General features: G+C 39.5%; 1 protein-coding gene across 1 annotated transcript; it reads right to left on the minus strand.

Moving 5' to 3' along the window:
* Window positions 1–724: 724 nt before the first annotated feature.
* LOC148035021 (GPN-loop GTPase QQT2-like) lies at window positions 725–16,471 on the minus strand. The gene is made up of 5 exons (XM_087679919.1): window positions 16,180–16,471; window positions 4,234–4,460; window positions 3,856–4,146; window positions 1,453–1,658; window positions 725–1,358 (listed from the first exon to the last, which is right to left on the minus strand). The coding sequence occupies exons 1-5, from the start codon at window positions 16,364–16,366 to the stop codon at window positions 1,124–1,126; spliced, it is 1,146 nt and encodes a 381-aa protein (XP_087536045.1). The 5' UTR covers window positions 16,367–16,471; the 3' UTR covers window positions 725–1,123.
* Window positions 16,472–18,349: the final 1,878 nt, after the last annotated feature.

Here is an 18,349-nt window from a genome sequence, read left to right on the forward strand (position 1 = left end):
CTCATTAAGAACTTCTAAGAAAAGGAAAACTATGGCTTTCAAAAAAACATCACTAAAATCAATTAATGTGCTTTATGTTCAACTTTCATTTTTGAACAACAAAAAATAATGCACACTGCTCCAAACCTTTCAAAATAAGCACCTAGCTGCACATGTTAACCTGGCTCAAAGTTTGAGAGATTAAGTCAATGCAAAGACGAGCTGGATTGAGAAAGACGAGGAGACATATGTTTGATAGGAAATTTGTTTTGATAAACCCAATGTATTTCACTGGCTTTCGTCACAAGATTTGATTTAAGGTTATGTCCCATTGGAATGCAAGAGAGCATAAGAGAGATTGCAGACAAAGGCATTTGTGGGTTCACTGCACAGCATTGACCAGTTATTAAGTATTCATGCTCATGATGTGATGGCTTCAAGATCTTACTTTGAGGTGTTGAAGGTCATGATCATAGAGCAAGGTGTGCACCATATCACACATTAGATCTAAGAGTGGAAAGCTTGCTTCCACCTGGTGAGATTTCATCGGCTGTGGAAACTACTGATAATGCAAGTGGTCATCTTTGTGCCCAAAAAGATCTTACTCTTATTGACAAAGAGCTCCCACCCAAGTGAAAGTTGTACAGCAAGTACTTGCATCAACAAAAAACATCCCAACATGAGGATTGTCAGCTAAGATATTCAAACTTGCACCAAAATCTATGCAGTCAAGCATAACCCCAGCCAATCCTCCAAGAAATGTCAAATTACTAAACTTTCAAAGTTTAAGGATTTTACACAAGTGCTGAAAACAAAGTCCCCTTCACACTTTTACCATGATGTTCGTGGGAACATTGATAACAGTCACCCAATATAGTCACATAAGTCTTACTGCAGGTATATGTGTGCATGACTGACAAAGCACCACCTTATTAAATCCCCCAGCTACAATTAAAGTCTAGTGTTGCTTGTGTTCTTCACTTTCTGAACCAAGCCAGTTGTTTACAAAAAGGATGTACATAATGCCTACCATATGGAGACTGAGACCAGGGTCAGAACAGGTAATTTGCAAATAAAGATGTTACAAATGTATGGCCAATTTCGAACGTAAAGGTACATCTAATATTGCTGATTTGAGATGATGCTAATAACGATCATCTTCCTCATCATCTTCATCTTCATCTTCATCTTCATTGTCATCTGTTCCCTCATCTTCTTCAATCTCATCTAGCTCCATTACATCCTTTCCCTTGGCTGAACTCAGTACCACCTTCTGGCCCTTCGATTCTTCGATATCTTTATTCAACCGATTTAGACTCTCTTTTCGCTTCAGCTCTTCCTGATTCTCCTTCTCTGCTCTCTTAGCCTCCAGCTCTTTTCTGTGAAAAGTAAGATCTTTATTTAGCATTCAAAACTACAAATTATACCAGCATATGCACCAAAAATGGAAACATTCAAAGCTTCTATACAGACCTGTATGTGCCCATATACTCATCTGCACATGCTTCAACGGCCTCAAAAAAAGCATTTACACCGACCCCAGTGATAGCCGAGACTCCAACACTATGTAGATTTTGATAGAACTCATCAAGAACTAGGCATAAACTGCGACTTAAGTTTGAAGTGTATGATTTCTCAGTCTCTACTGCTGATTGAAAAGCTTCAAAGTCATTCATCCACTGCAAATTCAAAGGATTCAATCGTTCTTACAACATATACCAACTAGTAGAAACATTACACCGATAAGAACATTTGGAGATAAGAAACTTTAAGTATCTGTAAAGGATGGGAAACTTGTTTCTGAAACCTGTGTTTTTTATTGTGTATGTCTCTACGTTCGTTTATGCATTGCTAACTGCTGTGCATACTTTGACAAAATCCCCTTAATAGATAAAGATATAAAATTAAACCCTTTCCAACACAGAGAAATTCAAGCTCAATATGCATCAAGCTTGCAGTTCCAGTTGTTGATGCAAAGTCTTAGGTTAACCATTGTGCAATGAGTGTAAGAATAAAATCGGACATATAACACACCCGTCCAGACAGGAGCATGTGCGGGGGTTGCAAAGCAGACATGGCAGTGGAAGTTGATTGAATCAAATTGTGTCCATCAAAGCAGAATCAAATTGTGTCCATCAAAGCACAATCTTGTCTGCCAAGACCCGTGTGGACAGACCACTCGCATTCACTTCCCCATTCTTTATCTTGTACTAGACCTGCTGTTCTACACAGTTATACTAGCATGATGTTTTGTTGCTCTTCACTTTGATTATCTCTATGTTACCCTCTCTTGGGTTCTTTATGTAGGTTAATGTTTCAAATGTGACCATTTTCAACATTTCTAAAAGACTTTCCTTGAGAAAGGAAATTGTCTATGTTATGAGAGCCCATCAACTTTGGTAAATAATAATATCAATACGGGTTGCAACAAGTGGGCAAGCAAGATGATGACAAGTTGCAAACACCAAGGGTAAGAAAGGCTTTCTAATAGTGGTTCTAGTGCTTCCTAGTTATCTTCCTCAAAGCTGGCCAAGGGATAATCTCATGTTGCAGCTCTTATAAGGCACCTATCGTTAGGTTGTTATCATAAGAAGAGATGATCCGCATAATTGGAAAGATTAATTGTGTTGCTACTGTTGATATTAAATCTACTTCTCCTAGTATGCCACTGACTAGAGATGGGATTAGTCCTTTGTCATCTTTTGAACCTCTTCAATTGTCTATTTTACAAGCTGCTTCTTATGGACACAGATCTTATTACTAGGTGAAGCCATGCGCCAGGATCTTTGATCCATCTGCACCTCCAACTTTGATTTTACTACTCTAGATAGAATGCTAACCTTGGCCCCAATTTAGCTCACCCATTTGCAACTGTTTGCAGCAATCATAAAGTCCAGAAAAAAAAACCAGCAGGGCAATGCTCACATGCACTTGTGCACCCTTGTTTTATGAGTAACAATTGGATGCATGTAGTATCAAAATTCAACTTGAGGTCCTGCACTCCCAATTTGATCAATTATGAGTCTTGGATGAATTTCCATATTTCAAATTCCTCCCCAATTGTTTTTGCCACATATTTGTAAAAGTATCCAATCAGATACTTCAGCAACTATAGAAATTCTTTTAAAGCCAAAGATCAATATTCTCCCATATGTTATGGGCCTGTGATTTTAGCAGTTATGCTTGGAAACTACATAATCTCTAAGCTGGTAAAATTTTAAGTCAATTTATCAATGATAGTAGATTCTTTAGTTTTGCTCACACGGACTATTTACTTTTGGCTAGCATATGGACCACCACATCAAGACTCAGCACCTATGGCCAGCCATGTCAACACTTTCAAAGAATCACCACACTTATGACTGTCATACTTCCAAAACAAACACACTCAGCTTCAACTGATGAGATGAATACAGAGTGTTGCTTCTTTATGGACCAAAAAACAAGACCACTCTGAAAAGACGAACAGTACCTATGACGTTTTCTTGAATCAATATCTTCTCCCAATCGTCATTTTTATATTCAAAACATTGAATACCCTGCCTATAAGTAATGCCAAAGATGGCTACACCTTTGAAACGGCCCCCAGGGCATCCTTTGCACATTATATCCGTATCCTACGAACTAAAAATATGAGATGTATTTGTATGTCCAAAATGAAATAGCAATCACAGGGGGCAAAAAACAGGAAATCTGTTAACCAAAAAGTCTTGAAACAATGCATTTCCTGATGCCAGGTATATAGCATGGTTTACCTCATTCAGTTGCTATTCTTTTATACTGACTTTAAGAAGAAGAGAAATTCCTTGACCTGGAACAAAAAAACCACACACAACTGAAAAGATATGGTAGGCTAGTAAGTGCAGAAATACTTACCTCAACAGCAAACTGGTGCTGAGCCACATCTGTTTTGTTGAATACAAGCAGCAAAGGAAGACGGGTTTTGTATAATATGCTACAAGCATAAAGCATGTTGCTCATAAAAGTGACCGGATTTGTCGAACGAGGAGTGTCAATCACATATGTCACAACAGTGGGAAAGGTTGACGCAAATGCTTCTGTGATAATTGCTCCAGAAGCTGACCATGTAAAGATTTCAATCTGTCCTGGTGTGTCTACCAAAACATAGTCCAGCTCATTTGCCCTTTTCTCCACCAGTTCAACAACCTGAAGCCATATATATCAAACTAACTTTGAGCACTATAAATATACCAACTGATGTCTAACAAATGACCAGAATATATTAAAGAATACCTCATCAAACTTTGTAGCGAACAGGTTTAGAGATGTGAGAATACCACCATTTGGACCCAGATTGTATTCCTTCATAACATTCTTATAATTGACAGTGTCACGAATGTCTATGTTTGCAGTAAATGGCAGTGATACAACTGCAGGATCCAAGTTCAAAACATATCCTCTAAGTCCTAGCAGTTGAGTATCAGCAACTAGCCGATGTAGAAAAGTTGTCTTTCCACTTCCTGTGTGATAAATAGCATCAGATATCAGTCAGGTAACTACATGAACCTGTATGCTTCAGACAGGTCTTTTTTCTGTAATGAGTAACACCTTTTATCTTTATCTTTTGCTAAACTGAAATCTTGTAATCTGACATCAATGAAGTGTTGCACTGAACATTTCATAAAAATCTTCAGACACCTTAGTAAACACATTCAACCATAGTTCAAAAAGCTTGCCAAAAAAAGAGCACTGCTGTCAACAAAAGTCAGAACCTGAATAGAATTTTGTGAAACTACTTGAAAATAAAGGGCCCATGCACACAACCATAGTAGCCAGGAGTTTTGGAAATGGCACGATAGCAAATAAGTTTCAAACAAGTTCCCTGCATTATCTATGTTTAGGGACCATCTGACAAACATGTCTTCCATGTGTAGCAAAAGGTACGGATCATAGAGCTTGTACACATGAAATGTTCAAAGAAATACCCAATTTATCTATTACATTCATGACCAATGATCAAAGGCTACAATATAAACCTCTAAACAATGTCAAACTTCCAGAATAAATGCATTACATGCCATTTCCAAAAGATTATGACTTAAAGCATCATGGTCAAAGACTAAATTCTAATGTGGTAATCTATTTACTAAGAGATGAATATGAGATAAGATTTAACATGTTCAATGTTTACACATATCACAATTTACAATCCAACTTCCAAGCAATGAAAGTGTCAAGGTTAAAAAGTTAATTATACATAATATTAATCATTACCAATTTACCTGTGAAGGCTCAGGGGACAGAGCGGTCCTCTCAAGAAGCTAAAGATTGCAATGGCAAAACACTAAACGCTCCAACTGGACAGCTATGAGCTTGTTCCTCTTTTTGATTTGAAAAAGGACCCATGTGCTCCAGTTTCTCGCAAAAAGTATTGAACTACAATCTTGCGAGAGAACCCGAATGGCAATGCGTTTCTATTTAAATTTAAGAGATTGAGGTTAAGTAATTAGCAATTGCTAATATGCAAGCTGCACAATTAACATTTAAATAGACAATAGATTATAGAACATGTTCCCTAGGTTGCATAATGCATTAGATAATCAAGATTCAAAATATGAAAGCCACTAGTCACATACCAAAGTAGAAGCACAATTGTCGTATTTCTCCCACCAAGAGACAAAATAAAGTTGTGTCTCTCGACGCCTGGCTATGGGTCGGCCAAAATGAAGAAAATAATTGCAAAATATCAGCAAATCATCCTCTACTCTCCCCATCATATTTATATCATCCCCTGTGAGGTATCTCATGTACTCCATAAAGCCCCTCCTCTAACTCCTCGCTAGTGTACTACTCACTGCACCAAAGGGCATGCAAGATATGTGCGATAACATGGATTGGTTTATGAAACCAATCCCATCGTGCATTTCACATTGCATGAATCTCATAAACCCTTCAGAGCAAAGAATGATGGATCATAGATAAAATAACTTTAAAACTTGAAAGTTAAAACAATGATCGATCATCAGGAAGTCGTCATTAACACCAAATAATTACATGTATAAAAGTTAAGCAAGAACTTACTTGTCTTGGAACAAAAAGTTAAACAAGAACTTACTTGTCTTGGAACAAAAAGCTATTGCAAAGCACGGCCTCGCTAATTTTATCCATATACTCATATAGAAGGCCCAAAGTACTCTCCTCCATATCAGTAATATGCAATAGTGTAAATAGGAGTGGAACTTTTCACGAATGTCTCTCCCTCAACCCACCAACTCCCATTTAAAATATTGCGTCTAAAAGTAAGAGCCTTTGCACACTCTCTCTCACTCCATGTGAGTCATTCCTAGCATGCAATGATTCATATCAAATTTGGATGGACCCGTATCAACCTTTTCAATACAATAAACATATGAGCAAATCTAGTGATAGAGAGCTTCAATAGCTCAAGTGTACTATTGGCTTGAAACATGCTTGTAACGGATGGTCTCTTCAGAAACCTTACTATGCTTGTTGTCTTGAAAATGTCATCCACCCGAGATATTTGCCCAACATCTTCAATAAGCAAGTCAAGGCAATGGGATACACATGGAGTCTATAGACACACAATTGCTTGCATTATTTGTCACTATATTCACTATTCATTCACTTCATTATTCTCTATGTTCACTGTCTTTGTGTTACCCTAACCCTGACTAAGTTTTGTGTTAGCAGTTTATGCTTTGTCATACGATTTGGTTTTGTGTTTTTTATATTTTAGAGCATTTCTTCACATCTTGTGCTTTGTTTGTTATTTATCTAACTTCTTTGGATCAAACATCTTGGTTTTCTTTCTTTGTGGTTATTCTGTTGAGACTTTATGTCATGATAATATGTATTTTTGAAACCTCGCTTAACATGTGGATTAATTTTTAGTAACATGGTTATATAAATGTTGCACATGTGAGGTGTAACTGGGGTTAGAGTAAATTTATGAGCTCGGGACCTAAGAAAATCACGAGATATCAAAGACAAAAGTTGCTAGAAGTTATACTACACAGATATTTCGTTGTATACGGCACCAATTGTTAGTCTAAGTCATTCATTTGGCCATAAGTATCAGTTGGTGATACTAAAGAAGTATCATTTAATGATACCTAATGTCAATCTGATGGTGAAAGATGATACAGAGACACTCAAGAATGAAAGTTGTCTAGCTAATTTAATTATTGACCAATCAGATTACTTTTTTGGACATCGAAATAATTAGTAGATTAATTTATAATATTTAAATACTGAAAATTAATGTTTAATTTATTTAATTATGAATAATGCTAAAAAATGGGATTAAAAGGTTACCTCATGCAATTGTAAAAAACGTTTTTAGGGATTGGTGGAAGTCTACACTAGCCATTATGAGAGAGAAGGAGACAATTAGAGAGCAAGGAGAGACTGCTGATCTGATTTCAACCACTAAGGATCAATCCTACAGCATGAGACATCAGTTTGGAGCCTTCTAAGAGCAAGTGACAATAGCCCAAGGTTCTTTTGGTGCAAATGATAACATATAGAATGGGACAACAATCTGTCTGGCAGTCCTAAGCTGTAGATGACAGCTTACATGGCTATTTGGCAAGGCAACACCAATAAATGACTAATTTTCTTCAATTCTTCCCAAAGAAAGTTTGAATTCTCTCTCTCTAGCATGCTCTCTCATCTCCTAACCTTGCTCCAAAGATTACAGCATTAAGTTAACCAAAGGCTGAGAAATTTCAAATTTCTCTACTGTAAACCCTAAGAAGCGTGCCAGAAATTGAAAGCTCCAAGACTTAGATTCAACACAGCCGAAGCTATTTTTTAGTCAAATTCAAGCATCAAATCAATGAATTTTGGGTATTTTCTATCTCCATCAAAGTGAGTGAAGGTCAATTGATTGCCCGAATCAAAGGGGCAAATCAGATTGAAGACTTGCTTGTCATTTTGGACAGCAAGGGAAGTTGAAATACCGAAAGGAATTGGAAAAATCCCATTGTACATCAACTTCTTCTTCAATTAAGTTAAAGAAATACCGAAAAGGATGCTAGTTTTGGGGCTAACAGGGTGTCCATTGTTTAAGATTGTGAGTTAATTTGCATTTCTCAGTTTTGTGATAATGTTGCTGTTGTAACTAAATTGTAATCAAGGAATTACCACCCATCCACGGAAGGAAGGCTCATTTCATGGTTCCATTGCTGGGATGCCATCAAATCCTTTGAATTGGTGGGCCTATGGCACTTCATTGTAGCTTGGGACTATTGCATTAGTGTTGAAATTACTCTCAACAATGAATTACAACAAGCATGTCTTCATATGGTGATATGGGATCAAGTGGAGAGGATGCATCACTCCTTGGTCAGTCACATGGTGGAGGAGGAAATGCAATGACCGATGTTAGGCATGGTTCTCAACATGGCAGCAAGCTGAAAATGTAGGAAATGACCCAAAGGTTGGCACTTCAATGCATAAAGAGGTTGATGACCAGCAAGGGACTGAAGAATTCAATGATAGCTTCAAGGATCGAATGCGTACAACAGCAAATCTTTTTGCTGAATTGGCAAAAGATCCCTAGTTTTCTTGATTCATAAATGCCCCAAGAAAGGACAACAAAGGCAAAGAGAAGAAGACACTTTCTACAACTTCGGCACAACCACAAGAACCGAAGGAAATGCCTAAGCCTTCTTTGGAAGAGCCCAAAATGCCTGATCAGCACAAACACTTGGTACCTGTGGGGCAGCAAGTGCAAATGCATGGCCAACTTGATAGTGCCAATCCATGGGAACATGCATAGCAAGGTAATTATGCACAAGCAAGCATGGGACAGCAAGGATACTTTAGTAGCGGCCGTAAGGGAATGTATGGCTCAAATCCCAATGGTATCCAGCAGCAAATACATGGCTCACCGCACCCAATGTATCTGGGTAATGCAAGTGGAATGTTTGATTCCATGTATGGCAGCATAGGCATGATGCCTAGGGTACAAAGCGGGCCATATGGATATGTATCTGCACCCCCAGGGACTCTCGGAGCACAAGGATTTGGTGCTAGTCATATAAGAGCATCTGATAGTGCTAGTTATTACGTAAATACAGCAAATGCACACTTTTTGCAGCAGCCTATTCATGATAACTTGACTTCCATAGATCCGCTGAAGGACTATGATGAAGGTGGTCAAAGTGTGAAGCTTGAGCCTTTCAATGGTGCACAAGGGAAGATTTACTGAAGCTGCTGCTAGTTTTTGCTGTTAGAGAAGGAAGCAGGCTGCGTTTAGCCTAAAAATTTGGGGCTTTTCCTGGATTTAGGAACCGTGATGCAAAACAGTGACACTTGACCCAAAAATTGCAAAACATTGTGCGCATTTTCCCCCAAAAATTTTGGGGCTTTTCATGTATAAGTGAAATTTTCATAGAAACAGGGAATGGCCGTTCCGGCCTGTAGGAACGGCCTAACGCGTTCCAAACCCTCCAAGGAGGTGAAACGGCCAGGGAACGTTCCCTGCCGTTCCCCCTGCCGTTCCCTACCGTTCCCTGCCGTTCCCTGTTTGGAACGGCCGTTCCAGGCCTGTTTACTGCTGAATATTGACGTTTTTTCTTGTTTTTTTTTTTTACTTGGGTCATAGTCCTTCTTCCACATATTCACCCATCTCCATTGTTTAATGTGCACACACTAATCTCTCTCTCTCTCTCTCTCTCTCTCTCTCTCTCTCTCTCTCTCAGGTTGAAGATTCAAAGTGTCAAGACAACCCACAATCTAATTAGGAGTCTATGCAAAGTTCAAATTTGATACATTATCAACTCTTGCAAATCAGAATCAAATTTCAGCCGATCCTCAATTCCAAGGTATTCATCCATTTATATTGTCTAATTTCAAGGGAAATTGGGATAATTGGGGCAATTCAAGGCAATTTGGAGCTATGGGGGTAATCGAGTCAATGTTGGGACATTTGGGTCAATTGCATGCATTGACGGGTATTGGGGCAATTAGAGGGACATTCTTTGGGGCAGTTTGGGTCATGCAAGGCATATTTGGGGCACTTAAGACATGTGCCGTTCCCCCCGTTCCCGTTCCCCGACCTTGGACGTTCCCCCCGTTCCAAGGAGTCCCGTTCCCGTTCCCGTTCCCCGTTCCAGGTAACTATGGAAATTTTGCTTAGTTGAGCCAATTTCATTGTAATTTTTGCACATTTGGATCCTGAAATTTGGGGGTTTTGCAGAATTTGTGAAATTTCTACGACAATTGCCCGTATTTGATACTTGGGATGATGCATTGATGCAATTGGGGCAAATTCACTGGAAAATTTTTAGGGCTTTTCACATAGGTGATACATTTTGAGCCGATTTGTGCTTTGACAGTGAAATTGCAGCAGATTCACTATTGAGTGGGAGAAATTTGAACTTAGGATGTTTCAAATGTTATAAAAGGGCAACTTCTCTTGGTACATGTTTTGCTGAAAGCTCATTATGCAGAGAAACAATGGTATATACAGTACTTGGGGTTATTGTATTTGGGCATTATGGTGATATATTACTGAAGTGGGAGCTGTCATTTATGCAAATGTATCAGATTTGATCCATGTACATGCTGTAATCAGTACTTGAGATTGAAATTGCAGCAAAACATCTGCTTCTTGGACACCTTTGGAAGCACAAGTGTGTATACTTGCTGTTATATTCAGCAACCTTGCTATTGGCTGAAAGTATTCAGCATTTTATTGCAGTCTTTTATTGTTGAAGATGGCTGGCCGTGCACCTACATCTGACGCAAAGAATCTCTTTGAGATTTGTAAATTTGATGGCAATGGCTATGATCTTTGAAAAGATCGTATGCAAGGTATACTTTTTCTAAAGGATTGTGATGATGCTTTGGCAGAACATAAGCATGTCGCTTTGTCAAATGAGGATTGGGCTAAATGAATAAAAAGGCCATTACTTGCATTAAAATGGCTGTCACAGATAATATCTTGGTTGATATCAAGGGACTTACTACTGCTTAGGCAGTTTGGGAGAAACTCAAGGCTACGTACGAGAATACAACCCCTGTCCATCAAGTACATCTCATGCAAAAGTTGGTCAACTTGAAGCTTGATGAGTCTAAGTCTGCCTCAGAGCATTTAAATGCTTTCATTGGTATTTTGAGTCAGCTTTACAAGATGCAAGCTTGCCAGCTTTTGATCCTAAGCTAAGGGCTATCTTTCTGCTCATGACTTTGCCAGATTCATGGGAAGCAATGGTTGTGTCATTGAGCAACAATCCCAACTTGACATTTGATGGTGTGCGTGGTTCTATTCTCAATGAAGAGATTAGATGCAAGTCAAGTGGGGAAAACAATGGATTAGTCTACAATGTAAGAAGAACAACTGAAAAAAGGACAAATGCTGCAATTAAGAACAAAAATCCCAACAAAAGCAAGGAAAAACAACAAGATGTCACTTGTTATCAATGTGGACACAAAGGGCATAAAAGGGGGATGATCTGAAAGTCAAGTTGGCTGAATATAGACGGTTACTCGCCGAGTTCGCCACTACTGGCTCTCCAAAGTTAGACGACAATCAAGTTCCATTCTTCTTGAATAAGTTTGTGAGAGATTGAGTGGATAGAAGCTCACCTGAGAGTGAAGTAGATAGTGTGGAGAGTGGAAGCACAACTCCCAATACAATAGACTAAAAGTGTAAGATGAAAGTACAAGGTACAACCCTTAAACCTTAGGGTTGTAAGAGGGTGTTCACACCCGAATTGTGTGCAATACGATAAGTGCCTGAAAATGTGTAACATAGACACATAAAATAAAGAGAATAAATCTGCGGAAAAAAACCTCTCATACGGAGAGTAAAAAGTACCCCAATGTCCTACTGAGATCACTGACACTCCTCTGTGAGCGTAGACGTAAGTGAAACCTAACAGACCCCCTTGGAGTGAAGAGTGATCAAAATACAAGGATCATCAGCCACCAAAGGAGATCAAATTTAAAGCATTGTGAAATGCTTTAAATTTATTAGGAGGAAGAGCTTTGGTGAAGATGTCTGCCACATTATTGATAGTAGGACAATAGACAAGGCTAATATCTCCGGCATGTAGCCTCTCTCTAACAAAGTGATAATGAATCTCAATGTGTTTCATATGTGCATGAAACACTGGGTTCCGTGCCATTGCAATGGCACTCTAATTGTCAGTGAACAAAAGAGTAGGCTCCATGACAAATACATCTAGATCAGCTAGCAAGCATCTAAGCCATACACATTCAACTATGGTGGTGAAAGTTGCCTTGTATTCAGCTTCACATGATGATGTGGCAACAGTGGACTATTTCTTGCTAAGCCAAGATATGCAAGATAAGCCAAGAAAGAAACAATTGCCACTAGTGGAGTCACGTGAATCATTATCATCAGCCAATCAGAATCACTGTAAGCATGTAAGTGCAGTGGTCCCCCCTTGGCATAAAGCAATCCAAGAGATCTAGTACCCTGCAAGTAACGGAAAACACGCTTGACAACTTGCCAATGTGACATGCGTGGCTGATGCATATATCTGCTCAAGGATGAAACTACAAACTATATGTCCGACCTAGTATTGCATAGGTAGATAAGACATCCAACTGTTGGAGCATATGTGTGTATATCAAACAAATCACTGTCATCATGCAATGACAGCTTCAGTCCAGGTTCCATTGGTGTACAGACTGGCTTACAATCCTATAAGCCAAATCTCTCAAGAAGTTTACCAATGTATATTGACTGTAATAAACCAATACCTCTAGCATCATGAATGAACTGAATGCCCAAGTAATAGTGCAAAGATCCCAAGTCTGACATCTTAAAAGTCTGCTGCAAATTTTGTTTAAATGCTGAAATCTGATCAGCATGGATCCCCCCTCTTTACATACGTAAAGAGTAGACTCTAATGAGTTGTTTATGAACTCTTGGCTGAGTAAAAAACCATCAATCTTTGCATACCAAGCTCTAGGAGCTTGTTTCAAGCCATATAAAGCCTTTTTTAGCTTGCAAACCAAGTGTTCGGATCCCTTAACTGCAAAAACCAATGGGCTCCTGTATATACTTCTTCATGAAGTTCCCCATGTAAAAATGCAGTCTTTATATCTAACTAATGCACAGTCCATCCATAATGGGCAGCCAAAGCAACCACAGAGCTGATGGTAGTCATGTGAGAGGTAGGAGCAAATGTCTCCTCATAGTCAATGCCTTTCTTCTGTGCATAGCCCTTAGCTACAAGCCTGGCTTTATATTTGTCAATGGAGCCATCTGCATTCCTTGTCAACTTGTAGACCCATTTTGTTCCAATGGCTTTCTTCCCACTGGGCAAAGACACTAAATCCCATGTTTGATTCTTAATGATGGAATCAAACTCAGCTTGCATTATTGTCATCCAATGCACACTATGTTGTGCATCCTCAAAACATTCAAGCTTCTTATCATCAACTATATTTACTGCCATAACAAACTCCATGGTATGTACAATATCATGCATACGAGCTTGCCTTCTAGTACAACTAGCCATGGGAGCATCTAAATGACTATGTTTCATAGTTTGTAAATACCATCTAGGCATTTGTCTTGCTGTAAACGCCCCGAACAACGTAGTATGCTTAACAATTATGATATTCGCTTGTTTTCGAGATTTAATATAAAAGAGAATGAACACTTAAAGCTGAAAATGAAAATTACTCATAAAATTACAGCCATGAAAATGTAAAAGTAATGGAGACAAGATTGAGGGTTGAAGATGGGCAACCCCTTCCCCCCCCGAAGAAATGTATTTCTGCTCAACCCAAGTCCCTTAGGGAAGAGCTCAGTTACAATCAACCTGAGAGTGAGGAGAAGTAATTCTCACTCTCACAAGATCATGCAAAGATGTACAAACACACATGCATTATCTATTATGCAATGATAAGAACTGATTTCTTTACAGTATGAGAGAAGAAAGAGGGGAAATCAGCCTTTCTCCATCGTTGATCAACAGTACATGGATAGGGCTTGCTTCTTGTTGCTAAAATGGAAGAAAGAGCTCGAGAAGGAGGTGCTGTAATGAATTTACAGGCTTGCTGTCTTGTAAAACAGCAGTGATAGAAGAGGGAATATGGAGGAATTTGATAATGGAGAAGTGGGGGATGATGATGGGGATGGATGGGGCCAGTTTCTGGCTATTTGTGGGTGCTGTACATGAGTTTACAGCAAAGAAAAATGATGCTGAATGAAAAAAACGAGCTCTTATTTATAGGAGAGGGAAGAGCTAGTACAAAAGGGGAAAGTGGAGTAGCACAAGACAAGTGTCCACAGCCACATGTCATGAGATGTGACAAGTCTTGCCATTTATGTCTGGTTGGCCTGGGCCCTGAAGGCATGATGTATTTCAAAAAGCCTATGATTGTGCTTGGTCGGCCAAAAGGCCTGATATAGATATTTCTATACATTATTTCAAACTTCTTCATGAAAAAAAAAGAACTCGGAAAAGAGTGAACGCTGAATCCGAAGGAGAACATGTACACAATGTGTGTTGGAGTACGCACTCAGCCTGACCACACTCTCTGACATAAATAAACACCCAGGACTGCCTAAATGGGCTGTGGGGGAGAGAGAAGCAGGTCAGCCAGGCTGAATCTGGCCGACTGCTCTGCCACATGGCTGACTGCCTGTGGGCTGCCTGGACCTGGCTGACTGCCCGCACTGCCCATAAACTGCCTGTGCAGCCTGCCCACTGCCTGGGGACTGTCCACCTGCCTGACGCTGCTGCCTGACTGCCTGAAGGCTCTCCGCATGATTTATCAGGATTCAGGATTGGCCAACCATTTGCCAAGAGCCACAGAGTCATAAATACCCCAAACTGCAGGATAGAGTCTGGCATCACTCCAATGGACATTGGAGCCCAGATGTTAGCAGGCAGCAAAGGCAGCACCCCCTGCATTTTAGGGAGGGCAGGTCTGGACAGCAGTGCCTGATAACACGGCAGCAGAATGGATGGCTGGAGCAGTCAGGTCAGAAGGCAGTGGGCTGCTACAATCTGCATTTTAAGACAGGACAGAAATGTGCAGCAACAGGGTAAATCAGGTCAAACAAGGTAACACATGGCATGTCACCCTGCCACATTCTCAGTAGCAGCCCATCTGACTAACTGGCCACTGTCCACTTGTCACTTGCATGTCAGATGTCCATTCAAATTTCAGTCCCCATGTCATCTGCCACATGGCAAGCTGCCACACCATTGCTTCATCTACAATCAATGGAGCTATGCAGGTCATAGTCCAGGCCTAAGCCCAATTGGGACTACAGGAGTCCTGAGGTTGGGTTTAAGCATGAGAACATGGGCTAGGTGCCTAGTGTAGCTAGAGATATTGGCACCCTAAGACATTTACCTAGTAAACTGCTGCTTGAGGTTGGTGGTGCTGCTTTGTCAGTTTTAGGTGCAGTCTATCCTTGTTTTCCTAGGTTTTTTTCCCTTTAATGCTCAGATTTTTCAGGCTGTCCAAAGGGTAGTATCAACTATCATGCAAGTTGTGAGAACACATAAGAAGCATATACTGTTTCCAAGAGGAGACATAAGATATCATTCCCCTTGAGGGCCTTAGGTGTTCTGTCTATCAACCAGCAGCACAAGATTGTAGGGGTCAGTAGGTGGGTCATGCATGCATGCATACATGTGTGTCTGTGTAACCACAAATTTGAGTATGTTATGACCAAATGAAACATGCTTAAAGAAATGAGTACAAGTTTAGCAGAGAGAACCCTACACAAAGCCACTACCTTGGTTCACCACAAAAGAATGTTAATTTTCTCAGCAGAACCCATTGAGTATGAAGCTTTTCAGAAACTAAGGACGAACAAGTCTCTGCATAATCATGTCAAGCTGTAATTGCTGCCTTTTGACGAAAAATGGGGAAACAAGTGTGTAACTTGTGTGTGTGTGGGGCTGCATACTTGCTGGTGTACGTTCGTACATGAAGCACATCAGACACAACTGAATGTCGTAGACAAAGCATGTGTAACAGTTAGTGTGCACCAGAAGCCAGTGTACAATTGAGATGTGTCTTCTACACGTGTATATGTACATGCAGACGGTGATCACAAAACGTGCTTTGCATCAGTTCTTATGCCTATGTCTTGTTTCCACCGAAATCTCAGAAGCTACGCAGGCATGAATGATGCTCCCATATCCCTGCAACAACAACAGAAATTACCCGCACAAAACAGAGGGATAACAAGAAGTCTGTCTTCCATACCTGCCATGCCAATGACGATCAGGATAACAGGTTTCCTTCTTCCCGAGCCTGAAGGTTTAGAGTCTTGAAGCAAATTTTGGATGCCATCTTCTACGTGCTTGAGCTGCTCTGGCTCAATGGTGACTTCGGGACGAGAAGGGCCGCCCTCATCGTCGTCTCTGAATTTGTCTCCGTCTGAGTCAATCATGTTGGTCCGGTGCCACTCTCTTCCTTCTAATTGTTCCTCTTTTCTCCTGCAGCTTCTCCTCCTCCTCTCACTATGTATCTTCTCTTACTGAGACTGCACGTTTCCTCGCAAAAGGATCGTGGTTATTATAACTTAAAATGTCCGGGAGCGTTCAGGACAAACCCAATGCCTTTCTTAATTACAAAAATCTCACAAACACCTCCAAAATTTAAATTGAAACTTTAAATTTTCAATTCTAGAAATAACAAATTCATATGACTTCTTTTTCGATTAGACTACATCCAAAAGTTCACAAGGGGGGTCACCCCCCCCCCCCCACAATTCATACAACTTGATTCAAAAAAAAAATCTCAAAATTTTAACTTAAAAGTTTTTTGTATCTGCTGCCGCCAAAAAGTTTGTCCGTGAACACTAGTCTCGATCAATGAAAGCTGTTAAATAAATTAGTTAAAGAAAATTTAGTTTTTTATAACCTGGCTCCTTTCTTTTGATACAAAATTGTAATGTGCATTGGCATTCTCAAACTTGCATTACTTGATTGAATTCTCATGATGCCATTCTGGCAATCATTATTGCTTTGCAGCATAGCTCTTTGCATGTGATAGTGAGAGAACCAGTCTACATAAGGGCAATTGAGTAGCAAGTTTGCTTTCCTCATGCAATAGCTTTCCATAATAGCACAAAGTTGCTACAACCAAGAAGAAACCTAACATTTGCATGTGAAGGACTAGTGTACCCTAATATGCATTGCTGGGTGTAAAAAGTTGCATAAGTCATCATATTGATCCCCTACAAAATAAGATTTCTAGCAATATAATAATGATTACATGCTTTTATCGTCTCACTATAACTGACAATGTATCTTAAAAGGTGATGTATAGCACAAAGTTGCTACCACCACAAAGCAACCTAACATTTGCATGTGAAGGACTGGTGGACCCTACCTAATATGCATTGCTGGGTGTAAAAAGTTGCATAACTCATCATATCAATCCCCTACAAAATAAGATTTCTAGCAATATAATAATGCTTAGGTGCTTTTAACATCTCACTATAACTGGCAATGCATCTAAAAAGGTGATGACATTTTTAGAGACCTCTTTCATTTGGACATGTTGATGCAACTGCTAATCATGTTCAATAAAGAACACCATGAGGTTGATAAATGTAATGCATTACTTTGTCAATTATCTATATAAGATATTAGCATGTTGTATATGATAACCCTAAAAGTAAGGTGATCCTACAAGAATTGGGAACGTTCCAACATATAGCATGTGCTAAATAAGCACTAAGAAATTTGGTGGTAGGTACTAGGATGGAAAAGTTCCAACATATTGCATGTGCTAAATAAGCACTAAGAAAGCTTGTGGTGGGAGTGGTAATGACTATGATGATATGGAGAGAGAGCCATGGTGATGGTGGTAGTGGTAATTATAGCAATAACAGTGGTTGCAATGAAGATGGTGGTGATGACTTGATAGTGGCAAGGCAATGCAACAATAATAGTAATTAATGGTGGATGGAAAGCGTGGAATTACTTGAATAAGTGGAACAACTAAATCCTACACATCACACACATTCAATGAATGTTTTATATATCCCTATGTAACATATTTGAAGAAATTTCCTTCATCCTGATGCCAGGAGGCATATTCCACGGTGGATTCCATGAGATTTTGCGGTGGATTCCGTAAAATTTTATTACCGGGGCTCATACACAAAGTGGATTCTTTGTGTGAGAAGTTGATGGGGACACCTATCCTTTTCACGCGTTTTGTTAATTTTGTGTGTACATGGGTGATTCCATAGCGGGTGATTCCCCAAATTACATATTTAAATTAATAAACGTTTATGAGTTTAGAGTGCGCACTCGTGATAAATTAAGGTTAGGATTGATTTTTAACCAATTTATTTATGTAGCTGAAGACTGCTAGGTATTCACTTTTGTCGGTTTAATTGTATTATTTTTCTAACAATTGT

Source organism: Lygodium microphyllum, chromosome 6, assembly GCF_053477565.2.
Source record: "Lygodium microphyllum isolate KBCC chromosome 6, Lygodium_microphyllum_v1.1.10, whole genome shotgun sequence".
Taxonomy (NCBI): Eukaryota; Viridiplantae; Streptophyta; class Polypodiopsida; order Schizaeales; family Lygodiaceae; genus Lygodium; species Lygodium microphyllum.